The sequence below is a fragment of the Stegastes partitus genome, unplaced genomic scaffold (genome assembly GCF_000690725.1).
Source record: "Stegastes partitus isolate 25-593 unplaced genomic scaffold, Stegastes_partitus-1.0.2 Scaffold68, whole genome shotgun sequence".
Lineage (NCBI taxonomy): Eukaryota > Metazoa > Chordata > Actinopteri > Pomacentridae > Stegastes > Stegastes partitus.
Genome location: NW_007577799.1, coordinates 1 through 23,699, shown reverse-complemented (window position 1 = coordinate 23,699; position 23,699 = coordinate 1). Strand labels below are relative to the sequence as shown.

General features: G+C 40.6%; 1 protein-coding gene across 1 annotated transcript; it reads left to right on the top strand.

Moving 5' to 3' along the window:
- Positions 1-229: 229 nt before the first annotated feature.
- On the top strand, positions 230-23,359 carry LOC103353364 (lisH domain and HEAT repeat-containing protein KIAA1468 homolog; the record flags this gene model as incomplete). The annotated part of the gene is made up of 20 exons (XM_008276300.1): positions 230-745; positions 7,256-7,345; positions 10,207-10,278; positions 10,419-10,474; positions 10,637-10,750; positions 11,051-11,245; positions 12,604-12,698; positions 13,174-13,303; positions 13,545-13,696; positions 14,556-14,631; positions 14,719-14,814; positions 15,710-15,733; positions 20,439-20,551; positions 20,705-20,795; positions 21,660-21,731; positions 21,850-21,990; positions 22,107-22,271; positions 22,385-22,529; positions 22,632-22,788; positions 23,236-23,359. Coding segments are annotated over exons 1-20 (2,562 nt in total), but the record flags the coding sequence as incomplete, so codon positions are not given.
- Between the last annotated feature and the right edge of the window lie 340 nt (positions 23,360-23,699).

The following is a 23,699-nucleotide window of genomic DNA, read 5'->3' as shown; positions in this document are numbered from 1 at the left end:
TTTTTAATTTATATATTTGACAACACATTTGCTAGCAAAGGCTATAAACTGTCAAATGTGCCCTGCCCAGACTTTCTCTCTACTTCAGAAGTATCCAATGATTTTCCAGTATCCAACAAAAGGGGCGGGCTCTTATTGTACGTCCCTCAACTTTGACCAATCACGACTTCGTATTCCTTCCCCTTGTCAAAGCCACCTACCAAACCTCGGCTAGCTTGATATCCATTCAGGAAGAAGCGGGTCTGATTAGCTTAGCTAGCTTAGGTTGCTAAAAATCTTTATAGTGCAAAAATGGCGTCGGTCAACCCATTTAATCTCAGTGATTCTGAGGAGGAGGCTGAGCGGCGCCCCAATGAAACAGTTGACACAGAGAGGAGCCCGAGCGACGGAGCGCCAGGGCCACCGCCAGGCAATCCTTTCTCTCCGCCTGCGGACGCCGAACCTCCGACGCTCCTGCTGTCTAGCAACCGGACGAGCCCCAGCGGTGAGGGCATCTCGGTGTCGGCCGCGGCCACCTCCGCTATGGCAGGCAGCGCCGAGGCACGGGTGTCTGTGGATGTCATTGCTGCTCAGCTATTAAGGGACCAATACATTCTCACGGCCCTGGAGTTTCACACTGAACTGTTGGAAGCAGGCAGAGAGCTTCCGCGACTGAGGGATTATTTCTCCAACCCTGGCAACTTCGAGCGACAGAGCGGCACTCCACCGGCCAAAGACCAGGTACTCGGACCTGGAGGACCGCTGAGTGAGTAACGTTAGCTGCCCCCAGTGCTACCCGCCTAGCTGTCAGCTAGCCCGGTCTTTAACGTTGTATTACTCAAAGTTAGCCCCCAAGCTAGCCAACGTTAGCTTAAAACATTGCATTTGGAAACCAATCGATCTTGAGATATCAGCTTGCTGCACCTGCCCTCCCGTTCGGGCCGCAGCCAATAAACGGGTTTTGTGGGTCAGCTTGTGTTGGCAGACACACAGACCAGAGCCTCGCTGAAATGTGATTAGGCCAAACCACATTGTCTACTTGCTAGAAAAGATGCTTTGTGGAGACGAATGCGTGATAATATGACAGACCTGTTGTGATCGCTCGCGTGTAATTGAGTCAGGTAGGAAGCCGCTCCTTTCTTCAGGCTACCGAGGGGTCGGAGGTCAGGATCAGCGACAGAGAAGAAAACAAGAGAGGCATGAGAATAAGAGGATGTACAACCCGCTTTAGCTGTTCTGTATTTAACTTTGGCAATGCCAGGAAAGCAGTTCTAAATTTGAAGAATAGGCTGCAGTGGGTTGGTATAAACAGGACAGTGTTGCTTGCATTAGACTTGAACTGAAAGCTACATCATATGGTTTTGGAGCACATTGTGTTAGTAGTTGTGTTTCTCTGTAGCAGATGTGTTTATCAGTCTAGGGAGATAAAATATGATTTTAGTTTTCTGTTGAAGGGCATATATCTGTCGTACCATCATCCACTTACAGGAGTTTATTTCTGGAACAACCTGTGGCATTATTTGGTGGCTATAAAGCGTGGATGTCTCTGGATCTGGAGCTCCTGAACTACAGCCGCTGGCCTCACTTTCTGCATCCTTCTGCCCCCACCACGATGCCTCCTGTTACCTCCACCAACTACGAAATTGAATATTTCATTGGTACATTTGAAATGGAGGAACAAAAGAACAATAACCTCTAATCACTTGTTTAACTGTACACTAAATTGTATAATTCATCCTACACCCACCCAACCGGTCGAGGCAGATGGCCGTCCCTCCCTGAGCCTGGTTCTGTCGGAGGTTGTTTTTTCCTCTGTGGGGGTTTTCGGTTCCTTCCCACTGTTGTGGACTGCTTGCGGACTGCTGAAGCTTATAGGCAATGTTTTGGATTGTTGGATGTTTCTGCCTTTGTAAAGCGCTATGAGATGACTTCTTGTTGTAAATATGCGCTATACAAATAAAATTGAATTGAATTGAAAGAGTCTGAACCTGTAAACAGACATGCCATGCAAATGGTTACTATGGTCACAACTCCAGCCACTACATACATAAAGCTGCTATTGAATGGTGTTACTGATATTACCATAAACTACAGCTCAACTGTGGCCAAACATGGGGGCTTTGCATTGTAGGGAATATGAGTGGCAAGCTCTTAAGGCCGGATTTCACTGAGGTGAGTGGAGCAAATGTATTCACATGTATTGTAGACCGACAATATAAGGTATTATAAAGCTCCCTCAATAAGGAAAAAATAAACTTTGTAGATATATTTACTTAACATGGAGAAATGCATTGCTTTATGTAAGGAGTGTTGGGGCGTTGAAATGATAGTGATTTACAAATGTCCTTGTCCTTAATCAGCTCTTTAATGTAAGTGATGAATCTTGGAATTGATTCAGTGATTGGTATATTGAAGTTTAGATGCAGGGTAGAAAGGGTAGGAAGGATGTGTGTGTGTGTGTACAAAGATGGATAATACATATTCTACCTATGTTTTAAGCTGTCACAGACATTTTATCCAGCACTGTGGTGACAAATTGAATTGACAGAAACCTAAGTCCCTTGTTCACCATCCAAATGTAACAGAAATAAACAGACCTTTACTCATTCTTTCTTCTTAAACCTGCCCTGAAAAACAAGACAAATCTCTGTGTTCATCAGTTTATGTGAAAACAGATGGTCTTTGTGTCTTGATGATAAATTGCCATGTCACACCAGTGAGTGTGAATTGCCTCCTGGACAGTAGTTTCAAATTAAGGAAGGAAAACAGCGCACTGCTTCCAATAGCTGTCAAATGTCACACTGGTACGTGTTATCAGAGTAAAGGTAAAATGAAATGGAAATACATGATCTGTTGTTTTATTTGTTTGTAGTTTAGTAGCAGTTCTACCTTTCTCCCTAATAATTCAAGGATCTGAATCAGTGTTTTTAGTTTATGACCAGCTCCATTTATTTATAGAATGAAATAATTGCAGCCCTGCAATTGTAATTTAGACTTTTTTTGATGCAAGCTGAGCAAAAGGCCAGATGATGTATTTTCCTTGTGTGTAACTGGCAGTTTTCCAGCTCAGAGAACCATAGTATATGAATAAACGCTGAAGAAAAAGATGATATGGTTTTATGACCAGACGATTTATTTTCCCTTACTTTATATGCAGTGGCAATGGGCAATGACCTGATGTTTCAGAAAGGCTGTTGCACAGTTTTGAATGTGAGTCTCGATAACTGGCCTGAGGCTAGGTGTTGCAGATAGCAGCAACTCAGATTCTCTACATCCTTTGCTTGTCAGTATGAAACCCCAACCTTAAATACTGACATATATCTTCGACCGCAGCAGCACACATGAACAGCTGTGATATGTGTGTGGTAGTTGTAAAGGTCTAGTGGTTGCATGCAAACCCCCAAAAGGTTTAAAGCAAAGTAACGGAATAAATGTTTGATGATGGTGTCTTCGAAAAACATGACAGGACCTGACAGCTCCCCTGTTGTGGTACTGTCAGGGATGTTGTAAAGAAACAGTAACCTCAGTCTCAATAGATATTCATGAACAAAAGTTCCTAAAAATATGAAACTTCGATACAGCTGGAAAGTCAGATCTGTCAAACGTAGACAGAAAAAAAAGCTGTAGTGATTAATAAATTGATAAGAGGGACAGACTCAGCCCAAGGCACATTCCAGCATATTCTAATAGCCAAGACCTCATGTGATCACTGGAATGGTATTTTTACTCATGTGAGGATTCCCCTGATGGATTCCAACATGAAGATACACTTAAGTAGTTGTTAAAGAGCGAGGGATACCGTGTGAATGTGTGCTGTCTTGTTAACACAGCAGCTAGCTGTTTAGATAGCAATTTCTTTTGCGTTTTTGCAAACAAAATCTACACATTCATTACCTTGCTTTTGACAATATGATCCTTGAAGACTGCACACCTAAAAAAAAAATAACCTCTATCTTTAATTTGCTTATTGTGTTGGAATGAATTCAGCCTGCATACTGCTATGACCTCAGAAAGTGTTGAAAAGATGCATGTTGTAGCTGTAGCATACAATCAAATGGACCGTGTAACACATTGAGACATGGGACAGCATGATAACCACACCGCTGTCAAAAAGGATAAAGCAAAGAATGACACATCATCTAATGAGTGTGGTGATACTTTGCTTGGATGTTCTATCCTTAACCCAAATATTGCTTTAATATCATCATTCAAATGTCTGGTCAGCCTTCTGATTCCTCTGCTGAAGTAAAGTATCCATTCATCATCTAATGCCCTACAAAAGAACAAAGCATTCAGCTGGCCAACCAGAAATGTTCTTGGTGTAATCATTACGAGTGCACAAACTGTGACTGTAGCTGTAAGTAGCTGATTGCAAATAGCAAATAATGACTGTGTTATAAACCACATCTGTATCTGTTGATCAAAGTCTCATGGCACAGCAAGGCATCTCCCACCACCTTGCTAATTTGCAGCACGTATATATGAATGGGTTTGTCCACTTGTCACTGACTAGTCAAACAGTTATTTGCTCTTTGACACAAACCTTTTTTTTTTTTTTTGTCGTTATGTAAAATGTTACACCCTTGGTTGACAGAAACCTGCCATATATCAGAAGTTTGTGTGACTTGCCACATCAATATAATCTCCAGACAAGACAGTAAAAATTAACATATTGTTTTAGACCCTTACAAATACTCTGTGCAGGCCACATAGTAGGTTCACATCATAAATTCTAGGTTAGGCTTTTTATGACTACAGTTTATGTTATATTGGAACAGTGGCCGGCCATCCAGCTCTATAACACAGCACATCTGCACAGTGAGCTTTAGGACACCAGTTACATTTATTCAGTGGGAGATTCAAAGATAGTCACTGTCAGTCTGTTGAAACAACAACACACTTGCACATCTCCCAAACAGAAGCACTGTGTGTGAATGGGTCCAACTTCATATGGTCTCTCATGTTCCCCTCCCGTCCTTTTCTCTGTCAGGGGCAGAGACTTGGTATTGTGTGAGAAGGTGATTAATGATATTATTGGAGCACTGGCAAGGCTCCTTGTCGCTTTAGACCGGCTGCGACTGGTTGCCTGTTCATAACGCTCTGCTTTTCATTAAGCTTTGTGTGTGTGTGTGTGTGTGTGTGTGTGTGTGTGTGTGTGTGTGTGTGTGTGCAAATGCAGGTGTCTCTGTGCATGTGAATGTTGGTGCTTATGTGCAAGTGCATGCATCACAGCAGTGGTGCTCACTTGGAAAGTGGGTTATTATTCTGTGTTAGGTTATGACTGCTTCTGGTGTTAATAAATGCAATTTTTTCATAGAAACCCAATTTGTTCCTCATTATCTACATGCAAAAATTACATATTTGCAAATCTCTGGCCTGGTTCAATTCCACATAAGTGTGGTTTATTATTATTTTTTGTATAATTATATAATATTTATTATTTTACATGTGATCATATTATGTGTATTTTTTTCAGAACCTTATTTACTGCTACATTTTATCTAATTTATTTTCAACAAATGTGCCTTCAGCTTTGTGCTCCATAGTTTTATCTCATCTTTATAAACGCTTATAAAACCAGCATCAGTCTTGCCAAAACATCCCTCCCATTAAATTAAAAGAGCTACTTGGCTACATCCTGGGTATTTGTCCTCGTCTGTATCCTGTGTTTGTATCAGCTCACTTTTAATGTGTCTTTTTGTTCCTGGTCTAAACTCTTGTACCTCTCTCTGTCTCCAATTTATCTCCTTTGTCATTCAACTTGCCAAGCAGAAAATCTGTTGTCTTTGTGTGTCTGTGTGTGTGTCTGTGTCTGTATAAGTGTGTGTCTATGTGTGTGTCTGTGTTGTTCACCCGGCCAGGCAGGGGCAAAGTAAGGAGGAGACGGTCTAAAGTGTCAGATCTGTCTCAGTCCAGATAGTACACGCCACAGGCACCGAGCTGAAAGGTCAACCAGGCAGAAATACTTGCTTTTTGCAAAGCAAGCACATAAACAAAACACATCTGTGCATGATTCTGCACATTATGAAATTGTGTTGTTGTTGTTTTGTTTTTTTTTCCACATGCATATACCTGAAAACATTAATTTACTGTTTTGCCAAATGCAGGTAAGACAATAATCTGCACACATCATCAGGAGGTAAGGACAGCTGGAAGCATTCTCCACAGGAAAAGCTATTCACCTGACATCAACCGGACAGAGCATATAGACACAACCAATGCAAAACAAAACCCTCTCACTCTGCAGTTACAGGACTGAGAGTGTGTGTGCTTAGTGAAGCTGCATGTGACACACACACAGATAAAAGAATCTACTTTTCTATGTTTTCTAAACTTATTTACCACAAAAAGAATTTTATTCTTGTGTCAAGGCGTGACTGTTTTTTTTCTGTTGGTATCCTCCTTTAAGATTCCGTCATTTCATTTCTACATTTTTAAAGGTCTTGGTTATTTTAATCATACCAGGTCATCATATAATTCAGGTGATGCTTACAGATAATGAATGACAATTTAACTTTGTAACTTAAGCAAACTGCTGCTAATAGGTGTCACCAGCAACAGGTTTGTTTAGGAATTTTTTTTCCTGCTTCACTACTCACACAACCCCTGCTCTTTAGCTTGGCTTTTACGCCAACAGGGCTACATTTGCCTTGACCTTCTACTGTATCTTGATATCAGAGAACAAATAGGCCAATCTCACACTTCCATTGCAGTGGAAAGAAAACTAACACCATTGGAGAAGCTACCGGAGTAGCCCAGCTCAGTGACATATGAGCATGACTATGCTGATTTATCAGCTTTATTTCTTCTTTGGGTGAGCAATGCTTTTGGTATTACAACACTCAGATGACAGGTTATTGTTTGGAAATAGGGTGTTTCAGCTAAGCAATGTTGCATTCATGGTTGATTAGTTTCTGTCCATGTGCAGCGGCTGAATTGATTCCTGGCTAAAGTATAACCTTCCCACATAGTTTAGAAAGAGCTCTGCTTTCAAGTGACTTTAGTAAGGTTTCTGTTTGTATTGTAGAAAGGTGGACTTTTAACTTAAGCCCAGTATCGGCATGCTTTCAGCCTATTGAAGAGTCCTTAAGCAAAATAGTGAATCCCTGCCACACACAGTGCAGCTAACTCTGTCTCATCAGAGGAGAGCATGCAGCATAAAACGCTGTCACATTTTAAGCTCTGTGAGCTGCTTGATATTGAGATCATCTAACTGTGTGATTATGTGGCTGTATAGTTGTCTCACTGCTACCCCTGTCTCTGTGTCTTTACTCAGATCGAGCTGGCAGCATCAGCACCTTGGACTCTCTGGACTTTGCCCGATACTCGGATGACGGCAATCGAGAGTCAGACGAACGGGTGGCAGGTAAGATGAACTGTATTGACAGGGCTCAAAGCTAGAGACCCAGCTCACCTTGGGGAAATAAAAGGGTAATGACTGAATGGGAGAGAGCAATAGAAAGAAGGGAAATAACACCTCAAAGCTGCATCCGTGACTATAAAAGCTGTATCAGTTTATTCTAATCTATGATAATAATCTGAAGTATTCAAAAGCGTAGATGTTTTTTTGTTTTTTTTTTCTTCCTGTTATTGTGGCTCTGCTTTGTCTTGCCTCCTTAGTAGGTATGACAAAATCACGAGTATACTTTTTGAACACATGGTGTCAAATAACCCAGATAGTTGGGGTTTCTCAGTGCCATGGTTTTGTCACTGTAGGCTTTTTAAACCAACTAAGTAGCATAAAGTAATCTTTCTTTAACATATTCTACTTTCAACATGCAGTATGCTTCTTTCTGTTCTGGGGTTGAGCTGCTGGTGTCTCCTCTCATCAGCTAGCACACTGCGGAGTCAGTCTGTGGTATTTTTGGTCCAAGACCTGCTTCAGCATTGTTTGATATTACACTCTCTTCCCCCCGTGGCTCTGTCGTGACACACCATTAGATAGATTTAGGCAAATACATTAACTGTTGTGTCTGACACCAATGATGCGTCATCACACAACGCTGCCTTCTAAGAGCAGCTGCTCATTTATGAGCACGTTATTAGTTTTCAGATGTTGTGTGATGAGTATTTTCACGCTGTTGACGAAAGAAAAGTAAACAAATGAATAGGCCTGTTACTTTAACGTAGGACAGTGTTGTCATACAGGGGCCGTTTCTGTTTTGTTAAACTGATCTAAATCGAATTTCAATCTTTCTATTTCTTCCAACATGAAGACATTGCTTTTTAGCCATGGTTCAATGCCATAATACAGTGGTTAACATTATCCATTATCAGCCTTTTGTAGTCATCCACCCTTTTGGTCGGTAAGTGTCAGTCACTTAGTCCTGAAAAGCCCCAATCCATAACTGTAGTGTGGATTTATGTAGTTGTGTGCGAACTGTTTTAACACTGGAATATTTTGTGCTTAACGTTTTCTATTTCTTTGGCATTAAATATTATTTTATCCCACCATTGTACATAGATACTTCGTATATACACTGTATGTACGTTGTTTGTAATCATAAATGTCAGTAAATGTAATGTGTGTATTTCATTATAAGAGTAGAAGAAGCACTATTTTGTAAATGTCAATATCATAACTCGTGCAGGGGGAATGTACACCTAAAATGTAAACAGTGCTTGCTTATGGTTTGGGGCTTTTATTAGTTGATAAAAACAGATTTATAATAATGCGTAGTAAGGGCTCATTTAAAACCATGCAGCAGAGATATTGGTTCCGCCTCACACCTACAAATTCTGCATCTTTTCAAAAAAATGGCAATTATTCACACACTTTACCAAATTGGCACCTCCCCCTCCTCTCTTCACTTTTCAACCATCCCCACTCTCATTCCCCTCAACCTGTTCTTCTCGCCAAGATGCCTGCCCCCAGCTGTCTGACTCTGGGTTTTCTGGCTTCCTCCTGACGTTGATCAAACCCCAGTGAAATACTGGACAAGTCACTCCATCCAGACTAGCTTTTTGCTTTTTTTTTTTTTTTCCTCTTCCCGTATTCAGTTCTTGGTTTTCCATTTTGTTGCGATTGCATCCTGTGCACTCTTGATCTGCTGGAAAACTTAGTTGGTCAAAATGGGTGGTCTCTGTTAGACAAGTAACTAATAAAAAAAATATTGATGTCATTCTTTACCTGAATTACGGAAACAAAAAACTGACATGGCCTTTTGAGAAATAGTAGGTTGTATTTGACCCTTATTATCAAAGATCGTTAAAGAGTTATACCTACCTTTTACACTTCCTGTACTGGCTTATTTAGCCCTTAAAGGAAGAAGTGTGAAACCTACTACAGCACCCATTGCACCACAATCCTAGACATTTAATGACATATTTTGAGACAATAAGAGGATCAGGATCAAGTAGCGGATTTTCAGTGCACAGCCATGCAACATAGTTTTCCTGCTCCATCGCTTATTACTTTTTGCGTGTGTTTTTTATCTAACGTGTCTTAAGATCTTGTGTGTACTTTTTCTTTACTCAGTGTTAGTTTAGCATTTCAAATTGGAATTTAGTGGCCTAGCCCAATACCTGCTGCTTCTGATTGTGTACGATGTCAGAAACAGCTTGCTCGTGTTATGATCTATGAATGCAGTGGTTTTTTTGTTTTTGTTTTTGTTTTTTATGGAAACAAGTCTAAACGAGTACGGCTAAATCATATTTTGACTCTTAATTTTTATAGCTTAGAATAGGTTTGTTCATAGTGTAAATCCAAATCTGTTGAAAACAAGTAACCTGAGCAGTGGCTGTCCTTTTGAGTGGCTTGAAACCAAATGTTTTAATTACTTACAAGTAAGGCATTTGCCTAGAAAAAAAAAACCTGTGTCAGACAGCTCCTAGATTGTCAAGGGCATATTTTAGTAGCTTGAATAGATTTGCTCACCTCAGCTACAACTGAAATAAATTTTGGACTCCCATTTGTTAAGTCAGGCACATTGTTGATGTCAGTGGGAGGAAAACGAGGGCAGGAGGTCCTGTCATTGAGATGTATCTCAATGCATTGCACACACCTGTCAAACAAACATCCAGGCAGCTTTACCATGGTCCTCTGCTGCATGCGTTCCTTAGACTCCATGATTTGCATGCATCCTTTTTTCTTTTTGTTGTTTTGTTTTATGACTCTTATGATCTTATGTGTCGTTTGGTTTTTCATGCCCATCTTTGTTTTATTTGTTTGTTCCCTGTCTTTGGTTGGATGCATTTCCTGTGTGTGTGTTGTCAATTCCTGTCCAGTGCTGGAGTTTGAGCTACGGAAAGCAAAGGAGACCATTCAGGCTCTGCGCGCCAACTTGACTCAGGCAGCAGGTGTGGCGTACTTTTAACTTCTTCTCCACCTGAACCCTTTTTGTTACAGCTTTCTCTCTTTTTGTTTCTAAGAGAATTCCTCTAGATCAGTAATGCTCAGGATCCTTTCAAACCCATCTAATGTCTCCTCAATTTCGCAGAGAGCGAAGTGCCCTCTCAGGAGAGAAAAAACTTCAAGTCAAGTCCTGAAATTCAGGTGGGAGATCTCTTAAGTGTTCCAAATGCAAAGATTTGTGAATTTTTCTCTTGTGTTAGAATGAATCGAGAGATTAGACATGCTCCTTTAAACTCCTGGGAGGCCGTCACTTGTAGGCCTTGAATGAATAATTTTACAGCTTCTCTTTCTTCTCTACCTCAGGAGCCTATACGCCCACTGGAGAAAAGAGCCTTAAACTTCCTTGTGAATGAATATTTATTAAAAAATGAATACAAACTCTCATCCATCACCTTCTCTGATGAAAACGATGATCAGGTAAAGCTTTTTCTGGCTCTCTCATATGTAGAGACACAATGACAAATGTCTAAATAGAGTTGACCTTTTTAAGACTTTATGTTTTGCCACTTTTTTAGTGTAAAGTTTCTTTTTTCTCAAGGATGAATAGGAATTAGACCTGAGTTCCCTGACACTGGTTGAACTGTGTTATCACAAGTATATTCAACAGCTTAAATGTTCTGAGCTGACATCGTGTCTTGCATAGATAAAAGCAGAGAAAAACCCTACTTTGAGGATGAGGATTCTATCATTTTTATTATTTTTCTTCTTTGTTCCCAGGACTTTGAGTTGTGGGACGATGTCGGCCTCAACATCCCAAAACCTCCCGACCTGTTGCAGCTCTACAGGAACTGCGGCACCCCCCTTCCTTCTCCTCGGGACACAGTCGACGTGTCAGTAGGGGTGGATTTTGGTGATCTTCCAGGAAACTGCATTGCTCAAGATCCCCCAAAGAAGCCTGACTTGTCACAACAGGTGTGTATAGTAGACGTTAGGGCTGCACGGTTATGGCAGAAACGACGATCACATTTATTCACCATGGTTATTCATTGATTGCGCCCATAATTCTTATCCTACTAGGTCTAGTGAATACATCAAGCTCATCATCCCCAATACCTCTACTACTTTTGACCGTAACTCGTTTCGCTTTGCAGCAGCTAACAACTGGAACATCGTACAAAACACTTTCAAACTTGCAACTCTGACTCCGCTCACCACCCTCAAGCTTAAAATCCAACAGACTGTAGTTGACTGTTGCTCCTGCTGATCATGCCAGATTTTACTTACATACTTGTATATACACACACACTTTCTTACACCTCATGCACATTGTTTTTCACTCACATGCATATGCCCCCATGCTTCTTGTTTAATTTTGTTCTATGTTCTGTTTATGTGTCTATTTGTGTCTGTAATTTATGTGTATTTGTTCCTGCTGGCGCCTCTTGGCCAGGTCATGTTTGCAAATGAGAACTGGTTCTCAAATATTTTTACCTGATAAGATAAAGGTAAAATAAAAAATAAAAATTTTAGGAATAGAATATTTCTATTGTACCTTATCATTGATATAAACAGAGCACTGCCTTCACTTCCATGTTGTGCTACATTGTTGCTACACACGTAAATTCTGTGCATCGTCTTGAGACAAATTCTGTCTATAATTGTATCCAAAATGCCTCACTTGCTGAACTTTCGCCTATTGATAGACACTCCAATTTACCAATGTTCTCTAAACACCTCACATGCTAGCTAAGTGGCTGTGCACAGAGAAGCCTCTAGTTTTCCCACTTTGTTACTGCAGTGCAGCAACTATCATAGGCATGTGGCCAAAACTTACTTTAAAAAGACTGAAATACAGCATTCGATCGTCACATTTTCCAAGTTAAACCCAATTATTTTATCTATACCGGTTGCTTTCTATGAACACAGTTTTGTATTTGCAGTACACACTATTTAAACATCAATACTGACGTTGAGGTCGTACGCCCATTATCTTGTTTATATCAATCAATTCTCTATTACAGAAAATTACAGAAACTGGCTGAAAGCGGTGCATTTACTCAGTCATTAAGAGACATCATCAGTTTCCCCAGGAGGATTGATTGATTTGACTCATTACGTAGCGCAGTGGAAGCGGTCCACAGAACTACAATGATGATAAAAAATCTAATTGCCACCTCTGCATTCACATTGAGTAAAAGACTGTTAAACTAAATGGAGAGTGTTCGCCTCGTTCAATAAAGTCGAAAGTTATGTAGAGTTTTGGCTCATTAGTGCGTCTGCTTTTGAACTGAAGTTCTAACACATCTGTATGATATTTTTGCCCTCTGCAGCAACAGACAGAAGTCGTACAAGAGCTAGAGTACCAGATCAGCCTCCTCAACAATGAGAAGCAGAGCCTAGCAGAGCAGATCAAAAAACTGCAGAGGTAAGTGCAAGTTTGTGCTCAGGCACTGATCTGTATTGATGTAGACACAGTTTCCTTTATTCGTTGCAGTTGTATTTCATTTCAACAAGAACATTTGCCAATGATGCTGGGGGAAAATGAGAAGCATTCATAAAAATTTGAAAAGTTTTCAGTACTCCAGTCCACATTATTACCATAACTTTGACCAAAACTGGACCAGAATGGAAATTTCCCCTGAGCACCACTGCTGCATGAAATTACAGAGGAAAAAAAACTCCTCTGAAACTCCATGTCGAGCCTTTAATTGCCACCACCAGGGTTCCGACCAGTTTGCTTAACCACAATCCAGAACTGCTGAGGCATTTTACAGAACTGTTCTACTAATGCTTTTGGATAGTACTGGTTGAACAGTGGATTGTTTATTGATTTGCTGCTTCACTAATGTGAAATGTGTAGTCTTTCTATAACACACTTTTTCATTTTCTTGGCCTCACAGTGAGATTCAGACACTGAAGAGGACTGTCTCCTCCCCACCTCCGGCCACTCTGGACTTGGGTACCCAGAATACATTAAACCCCTCTTCCACTTCTACCGCCACCGCTTGCTCCACTGACCCTCTCTCTGTGGTATGTGGTCAGGTTGAATATGTCGTGCACAGACTTCTGTAAATGCATGCCAGTGATACACAGTATTAAAAGGGCCTGTGTTTTGCAATTGCAAAATTTTTGCAGAATCCCAGTTATTTGAACCACTAATCCTGACTTAATTTAGTCTAAACCTTCGCCTCCTACGGGATTATTGCAAAATTTTTGCAGACTCCTCGGTATTTGAACTTCTAATCCTAACTTAACTGGGTCTTATCCTTAGCCTCCTACAGATAATGGCCAGTATCTGGATATCAGAGGGGTTTCAGAAGCTGGTAATGACCCCACCTCTACTCAAAACACATCACAGTCCCACCCACCATCCCACAACAAGCTTAAGAGTCAGCCACCCGTCCAGTTTGATCAACCGAACAGGTGAGTGGATATTCAGGAATGTCAGACACTTGCAAAACTGAGAAATATGTAAATATTCAAAAAGATGTATGTGATCTAACAATTCTAAAAATTCTGCTTGTACTTCCTGCATGGGAATATGTAAATACACACTACTAAATAACAGTCCTATTATTAAAAATGTTGTGTTTGTTTGTATATTACTTGATGTTTATGGGTTCTGTATTAGATTTCCTGAGTTTAATGTTGCACAATTAAGGTAGCGTACATAAAATACAATGACATGAACTGTAGTTCCTAAATATGACCACTAGATGGCGATAGTTAACAGTCTATGTAACCACAATGCAGAAAATACAGCAGCTATTAGGTGAGTTACTGCCCTCTTGAGTTTAAAAAAAAAAAAAGGGTCTTGGTACTTGGTTAATTTTCACATAGTGCATAATGGGAAGTGAATTTAGATTTTTTATTTTGACTGAACACGTCTTCCCTCTGTCCCACTCGTGCTGTAGAACGTGGAGTGCGTCAACAGCTGGAATCAATGGATCGAATGAATGAATGCATGAATGAATGATAGTTCCTTTTTTTAAAATTCCAGATTCATGCACAGTTGGAAAAAAAGAGTGGTAAAATGCTGTTGGTCCCTTGGCTGTTGTTGAAAAGGTGTCAGTGCTGCTTTTTTAAAAATATTTTTTTATTCCACTGCCATAAATAGTAGTTACGTGAGTGAGTGGCGGCACTAAGCTCTTTGGCCGGGTAGCACAGTCTACTCCTGAATCATTCAATGGTCATGGCCCTCTCCAGAGTTCTGGTGAACACAGATTAAATGTCTCAGACTATCGTGACTGTTTTCGGTCTCTTGTTGTTTGTGGTGACTCAGGAAATTATCTCCGGCCTTCCTGCAAGCCTTGCTGTCCTTCTGCAGAATGTGTTCCGACAGCCGCCTGGGAGCAGAGGTCAGTGCCACTCTTTTCTTGTGTTTGTATATATAAAAAAGCTTAATTTAGGACAATCACAGTTCATAATGCCCCTCTCATTTCCAGGTGTCTCGTATAGCTGACAGCGAGGAGAGTGTGATGTTAATGCTGGGCCGCTGTCTTCCTCACATCGTCCCCAATGTGCTTCTTGCTAAACGAGAGGTAACCCCAACTCCTGCTGCTCCTCCCTCTTCCTCTTCTTCTCTCCCTCCCTGTATCCCCGTCATTATTGTCATCATCACAGGCTTCTTGTCTTAATGTCTAATAGATACACACACAGCAGCAAGGCTAAGCAGGGTAGAAATTCAGGAAGAGCAGCCTCAAGCATCATTGGGTAAAGGTGCAATGTGTGAAGTTATTTGTCAGTGTGTTTAACGGTGATATCTTTGCGAATGACTGTCAGGATGACATTAAGGTTCGTTCCACAATAAACAATCCCTCCTCAGTGCCAGATATATTCTCCGTAAACCTCGTGAAAAGTGAATTTTGCGTCAGAATTTATCTGAGAGGATAAACAAGTCTCTGCTTTCTGGTGGTGATTCACTCATGTCACCATCTGCTATTGTGAGAAATATTTAGCCCTGTTTGCTTTGAAAGAACACCACCCTTTTCTTGGTTTGTGCAAACTGCGTAGAGGCTGCCAGTCTGTTGGCAATGGTCTAATTGGTGTGATTAGTGGTTTGTTTCAGATAATTTATACGGAACAAAGAATGTCTCTAACCTAATGCTATGAAGCCGCACAGAGCACCTTTATCTTTGTTGCCTTTGAAGATTAAAAAAAGAATATGTGTAGCGTTAGTTTGGAAATTTGCAAGACAAAACAGATTTTCTTTACCTGCAAACCCCCAGCTGACTTGTGTCTATCTATTGATTGGGAATTTCACCTTCTTTTAAGATGGCGTTTGTCTTCACCAGTCATCATCATTCCCCTCCCCCCCCTTTGCTGTTTTTGTCCCCTACTCACATTTGCTGTCCTTTTTGCCTTCACTGGTTTTATTTTTATTCTTCTCTTTTCGTCTCACTCATTCTCTCACTCTCATGCATGCCTCTCTTCTAGAGAATGGTTGCGCACCTTTGCCAGGTGAGTCTTTCACGCACTCATCTGCATGGATCTCACATGACCTGTAGATCAGAATTGTGTAACTAATGCCCAGCTCCTTTAGCTACAACTGCTATCACTTAGGCTCTGACTTGCTCTTATTTTTTCTTTTAACTTTTACTCTTTTTTTCATTGTTTGCAATTGCTCTGTCATTTCTAAAAAGTGCAAATGATCGTTGTCTTATATTGTGCTGTCTCAGGAAAAATATAAAAACTGATTTGTAACTAAAATATAATCTAACATGCAAAATTAGCCTAAGGTAAGCAGTTTTAGCCTTACATGGGTTGTTATGTTTGTCTCTTCAATCCAGTGTATCTTTAGTCTTTACCCTATGCTAACTGGTCCCCTTTATGTTTTATTTGCTGCAGCTCTAATCATTCTAAATGCCTATGTGGCTGAGAAGTGGTTTTAATCAATCCTATACATTTTTGCTACCAATTTTCAAGATTTTTTTCAAACTATACAAATCCAAAGATTTTTTTAAAATCCTTGATATAAATTGTATTTTTTTTTCAAGTAACTTGACAAAATCTAAACCAGCTCGCTTGCTTTAAAAGGTGAAGCCAGCGATTATAATCCAATACATTTTTGTGTGCATTCTGTCTGTGCACTGAAAAAAAAAAAGTCCTATGTTTATGCACAGCTCTGGCTCTGTAAATGGGACACAAACAAAGTGGCTCAGGGCAATCAACACAACACCATTCCAGTGAGCCCCATGCATGTTTGTACACAGGATAGGGAGAGAGGGAGGGAGATTGGGGGGGTAGTGGAAACGAGCAGGATGGTAAACCATGCACCATGCTAACTATCTAAATATGCTAAGTAGCTAAATATCAACAACCGTGTTACCAAATCACAGACTCCACTTTCAACTGTTCGGGAGCGGAGGACTGTACTACGAAGCGAGATCAGTGGGTTAGCGAGGTATGTTGAGCCTAAAGTCAGAGTTTTTAGTGTCACGAAGGTGGCTCTCTTTTTACCTGGCTAGATCTCCATGGTAACTTACGCTGTGGAGCTAACCTGGTCAGGAGCAGGTTTTGTTCAGAGTGTCGGATTTAAATTGGCGAGAAGAAACATCTCACTTTAATCAAATTATTTCCTGACTTTTCTTTATGAGTGGTGCAGATTCTCAGCTAAGGGTATGTGTTGTATCTGCAAATATGCTGCGTTGTGCGTGACTAATATCAATAAATGAAGTCGTATAGTTACAGTATCGCACACTGTACGCATCGTGTTGCCATGGGAACCCGACATGAATTTAACTGGCGATGCAGAAATCACATAAATATGTTTCTATGTTTGGCTCTGACTTGTTGTGAAGGCTGTTTACATTGCTGGTACTGCAGATGACAGAAAAAAAGAGAAGAAAATTAATTATTCTGCTCGTATTTATTACCAGAGAATATTCAATCAATAACATTCATTTTGCTTTGATTTAGCCAAAAATTAAAATAATATCCTTCATTATGGGACTAATGACATATGGGTCGTTATGTCAGATCTAAATGCACTTCAATGAAGTTTAAAGGTGAATCGGTTTAATGTGCAGCTGTCAGAAGCAAGTGCCTGCATTGATTAGTAAAATGGATGTATTGCTTCATAGTATCTACCCCTCAGAGTAGCTGTTCATGATTTGAGTTCTAATTTCTTCTGAGGAGAGAAGGGAATGAGATTTGACCATAGATTAGGCATTAACAAGCAGTTACTCTTTGGAAGCTATAATGCCGACACCTGTACAGGTGTTCCATCAACTCATAACTGCTTGCATGAAATGTGTGTCTGTGTGTGTCCATGTACAATATGCTTGATTTTTTTATTTTTTTTTTTCACACAGTATTGAAACTTGATAAAACACAAAATGGAGTGCCCGAAAGAGGTAAATCTGGTTGGAGTAGCTCTCAGTCGGGCTGCTTTGCATATCGTCAGGGTTATGTATTTTTTTTCAACCACAGACGGTTATGGAGAACTTAATCTCTTTGCAAAATCTGGATAAACAAACTGCAGGGAGAGGTTGGCAAAAAAAAATAACGCAGCATAACATCGAGGCTTTAGGGTTCTTCTTGAGTGGTGTGGACTTTGTACCATGTCCGTTAGAGTCACCGTGCGTGACATTGTACACACACACACACACACACACGTACACACACAGCTGCTCACACGTCCATCTTGCAACTTGAAGCTTTCTAACCACCGCAAACCTGGAGACACACCTTCAGTTTTTTGAATGTGACACCCCCTTCAGAACAAAAGGTGTTTGACCTGAAACGGTAGTATTGTCCATTGAGACGCTGCCTGCCACCTGGCTGTATTATCAGACACTGTAAATCATTAAACATTGTGTTTTTCTTTAATACACAGGACAGCACTGTACTTTGATTTGCATTCTCTGTATGAACTATTTGTGTTTAATTTTTTTTTCCTTCAGTGAATTATTGTTCTTTTGTTGTAGCACTGTTTTCTGAACACCATTGCTGTGTACAGTAAAATGACAGTATAGGCTTTTCAAAGGGTTTCTCTATAATGACAGTAAATAAATGCTGTAATCATTGACTTCCTTTTTTCTACCGGCCAGAATAACTGTGATCTTTAACGAACTCCAGCAAGACAAAGAGCATTGATAGTTTTATCAAGATTGTTGGTATGACGCATGGCAGACAAGTTCTGGTGATGCTTTAATTGAATGCATGAGTCAACAGATGTTGAACAGAGACCATTCAGAGAAGAATAAACAGCAGACTTAGGGCTAAGACATAACAGAAGCCAAAAACTTGGAGTGTAATCAAGTACAGTTGAGGCTAATGGGTCTGTTATTAGTCTTGCAGACATATGGTCATAAAGTATTGGACAAATTAAAATGTTTTACCTTTATGTTGGCCTTTGGTGAAAAGTCAGTGGATCATTAAAGTTATGAGTATTAACCCTGAAGGGGAGATGGATGTGTTTGCAAGTTTACAGGAACCATGGATGTCTGTGCCAAACTTTCTGACTGTCCAACTTGTAGAGATATTTCACAATTATAGGTGAATATTTCAGCCTGGTAGTCGCACTAGAGAAGAAAGTCATTAGGATACATCCACATTTATGTGTTTATCACACTTGTTTTTTTTTTGTTTATATAAAAGGTATGTTAGGGTAGAGTTACATTAAAAATTCTGTACCATGTTGACTGCATGATGGAATATAATCAGTCTGAATGTCAATGCAAAAAGTCCCAGCACTCTATCACTAATAGCTGTGGAGATGTTTGAGTCTGAACCAAAGTGGCGGGCCAACAGGCACACATTGCTGTTTTCATAGCTATGTAACTGGCATGGCTGAAAAGGATAAAAAAGAATGGACACATGGACGAGAAGTCATTGTGTGGCATTGGATGCAGGCTCTCGTGCATGTCGGTCCATGCACTGGAATGTGTAGTAGTGCTACCCTTTAAAAAACAGCAACGGGCCTCCTGTCCCTGGCGTTCTGGCGTCATTCTGTCCACTCTACCTGCCCACAATGTTTACCCAGAACTGGTCAGATGTTTAACCTCCTGAAGGAGTCTTCACATCAGAAAGGCTGGAGTTCACACCGAAATAGAACAGGGTCATTGTGGTTTCTGGCTCTTCAGATGTGTGCTCTTTATGAATTCCTCTATTTGTTTTAAAAGGCCAGTGCTGTTGACTCTCCAGAATGTCTCTTGTGAAGATGTATAGTATTTTTGCAGGCCAGGACAGAAGATTATTAAATGAGATGGTTGAATTTGGCTGATTTTGGTCAATTTGCAGATTTTTGCCATTTTTTTGACGCTTGAACTGACTTTTCCCACATTGAACTCGGCATGTAACCACTTAAAATGACCCTCAGATACTTAAAAGTCATATTTTTACATTTTAATAGACGGCCAACATGGCACTGACTTCACAGGGTTGGTCCAGTTTTGAGTGAGTGACTCATCAAAGCCTATCTTTACCCAAGTCTCTCTGTTGGGTCCATCTGTCCGTCCAGTGTTGGGGTTTTGCTTGTTCTTCCAACACTTGGCAGGAAAGTACGATATCTTCCTGGAAAAAAAAAAAAAAAGAAAGAAAACAGAGTTTGAAAAAAAATATTTTTAACTCTGTATGCACTCTCTAATTTCGGTGTGTGTGGCGGGAATGTAGGGCTGACCGCAATTTGGCCATGGAGGCCCTGTATCAAGGGCAGCTGAGCTCTCTCCCCTCTGGTTGGAAGGCCCATGAACTCTGCCTGAACTCTGGGATAGAGCTCAGTTTTAGCACAAGAAACTACTGCATTCAGTATGTGTGTGTCTGTCTATATACATGGGTGTGTGCATGCAGTATTAAAACTTCCAAAGTATGTGGCTTGAACTTTATGTGTGTAACCCAAAATCCAAATCAGTCAAGGTATAACACCAACAAGGCATTGAAGGTAAGCATGTTCTCTCCAGTGTTGACGGGCTCCTGTTGGTTTTCAAAGGTGACCCCACTGTGTATTTTTCTCCCTGTGTGACTTGCCCATTTTTCTCTCCTCTTTTTTAATAAAAACCTTCTCCTCTTCTCCTGTTCCTGCTACTCCTTAGAGTTACAGGCCTGCTTGACTGCTACCAGCCATCCTTTCCCTTTGTGTTGTGACCATAATTACCCTCTGTTTTGGCAAAGCGAAACTGATGCCAGCTCTTTCCGTCTCTCTCTGTCTTCTTCTCTACTTCAGGAGTTGATTCCTCTCATCCTGTGTACCGCCTGCCTACACCCAGAGCCTAAAGAGAGAGACCAGCTCCTTCACATCCTTTTCAACCTAATCAAGAGACCGGATGATGAGCAGAGGTGTGTGTATAGACAGGACAATGTGCAAATATCTTTTATTATACCAATTGACCCCATACCCAGAAATAATTTAGACCCAAAAACAAGGAGGCAAATTGAGTTTATCCAGCAGTGATTTCTAATATTTATTTACATTTGTGTATGTTTTCTAAGACAAATGATCTTGACGGGCTGTGTTGCGTTTGCGAGACACGTGGGTCCCACGCGGGTGGAGGCTGAGCTACTTCCTCAGTGCTGGGAACAGGTACGGTACAGCGCTGCAGTGGGCCTTTCTTAATGTGCTACCACTGAGTTTCATATATATATATTTTTCCGTTCATAAATTTATAGATACTGCATAATTTAAGAACTGTGTTGTCTTTTTTCCCTTTCTGAATTCCAAGTTGAATTTTAAATCCATGTATTAAGTGTTGAACTGTTGACAGATTTTGGATTATTCCGCATACAGTTTCCAATAAGTCTAAACATTCATACTTGTCATTTGTGATTTCTTTTATATGTGTTTTTTCCAGAGTTTAATGTGACACTATTTCCTCTTTCTGAGCCACAATTTCTTATGTATTTCTGTACAAAGAACAGGAGGATTAATATTAATTATTGCTATTTCTGTTGGTAATTTGTTTCACTTTGTCACTCATATAAAGAGATTTTACAATTCAGAGGTAAAATTCTGCTAAAAAACGCTAATTTCTAATTAAAATATAAACAATTTATACAAAGGAAATCTCAGCTGAGTGTCGATTTTAGTGAGAAGATTCATTCAGTGTTTAATTTTTTCCTCTGATTCCGAAAAGTCCTGTCATTACCTCCATGGTGTCCCTGACTTAAATGTGATAGCAGTTTTGTTTTCATTGCCACCTGTGTCATCGCATGCAACACAATTACGATCAACAAAATCTACTGCCATGGCAACGGCAGCTCCCAGCAGTTTGGAGGCTGAGAATCTGGGTAGAAAGACAAATAGCGGTTTCCACAGGGTCAGCATGTTGACGATTCTTGACTTGTTTCCATTCCATGGCGGCTGCACTCCCGTCTGCTTCTCCCTTCTTTTTAACTTCTGTTCCTCTATTTCTTTCAACATTTCCTTCTCTATATTTGTCCTCTGCAGATTAACCACAAATATCCAGAGAGGAGGTTGTTGGTGGCAGAGTCCTGTGGAGCCTTAGCACCTTACCTGCCTGTAAGAACGTATTGTGCACACAGAATTTAAAAACTATAATCGTCCATGAGTGTACTGTAAATGAACAAAATCCAGATGAATTTTCTGTTTCTCTCTGTCTTGCTTTGTGTCTCTGCAGAAGGAGATTCGTAGCTCCCTGGTGTTGTCCATGTTGCAGCAGATGCTTGCTGAGGACAAGGCTGACATGGTCAGGGAGGCTGTGGTCAAGAGTCTGGGGATTATCATGGGTTACATAGATGACCCTGACAAGTACTCCCAGGTATGTGTATTTGGAGTGGAACATCAGGACTGTTTCTTTAAAACACCCTGTAGTTATCTGTCACTATTGCTGCAGGATTTTGCACCAGCCAAAACACTGGTTCTATCTTGTTCCAGGGTTTTGAGTTGATGCTGCTGTCTCTTGGGGACCCATCAGAGCGGGTGGTCAGTGCAGTCCACCAGGTCTTCATTCCTGCCTTTGCTGCCTGGACCACAGAGCTGGGCACTCTGCACACTTCACTTATCCCTTCTCTATTAGCGCGTATAGAGAAGCTACTTAATGTAAAGGACTTTTCATGCTCTTTAACCTCATTCATTTCAATGACTATGTTGGCGCCATGCATATAGTTACCATCTCGTCCTTTCATACTGCTTGCTACCTCTTTCTGTAGCAGGGAGAACACGGTCTGGATGAACACAAGCTCCACGTTTTCCTGTCAGCCCTTCAGTCTCTCATCCCTCCTCTGTTTGCCGTGGTGCTGCAGAATGCACCTTTCACCAGCAGAGCCAAACTCCACGGAGACATACCTGCAATAGAAGGTTGGATCACTATGCAATGATTTTATTTATTTATTTTTTTAATTCTTTAAGTAGCACATTAACTGAGTTTCTACTGTGGTTCCTGTACCTTTGGTCCTGCAGTGACCCGGTTCCCCAGGCCAGCTTCTCCTCTCCAGGATGTGGCAACTATCATCGGCAGCAGGGAGATGCTAAGTGCTCTACTGCTACTCTATGACCACCAGTTAGAGCATGAAGGAACCACTGGCTGGGACAGTCTGCTCTGGGTGGTCAACCAACTGTAAGAAATACGCACACACATACACACAAAGTGAGGTTTCCATTACTTCAGAGGACATTACTTTGGCTTATATTCATTTTTTCTAGAGACTTAAAATAACTTTAACCATAACCACTACTTCCCTAACCCTAAACCCAACCTTTCCCTTAACTTAAACCAAGTCTTCATACTAAAATTTGATGATTGATGCAATGAGGACTTCCCTAAAGGGAGTCCCTGTCCCCAGAAGGGAGGCAGGTCCTCACAGTGAGAGTGTGTAAACAGATGAAACAAATTTCTGTTCCCATAACATGAATAATACAAACACAAACACACTCTCTCACATACACACAGATACACATACTTAAAGACACATACATATTAACAGTTTACAATTTACTGAAGAAGATAAAGACATGTATGTGCCACGCAGTAATACTGATTTCCATCTGTCTGCTCTTCCTCCAGCCTGCCTCAGCTCATAGAGATTGTGGGTCGCATTAATGTGACATCATCAACCTGCGTACACGAGTTCTCACGCTTTTTCTGGCGGTTCTGTCGCACATTTGGAAAGATTTTCACCAACACTAAGGTAGGGGCTTGTTTAAATGTAGTAAGGATACCACAACGGTTTGGTCTTAATTGGTGCTCTTAACCCTCTGAACCCCATGCAGTTTCTAGCCGTTTTTGCTACAGTCACATTTTCACTCATTGTGGTCTCATTTTTCACTACGATGTAATGGCCCACACCTCTATGGAAGCAGCACCACCACTGCGAAGAGCAAATACAATTCCCAAATGTGTTTTGTGCAGTATAGCATAGTTATAAAGCCACAAATTATAAAAAAGTAAAAATGGGAGCTCTACATACTATATATAATACTTTAATTTTTAATTTCTCTCCATCCATGTCTCCTATCTGTGTAAACACA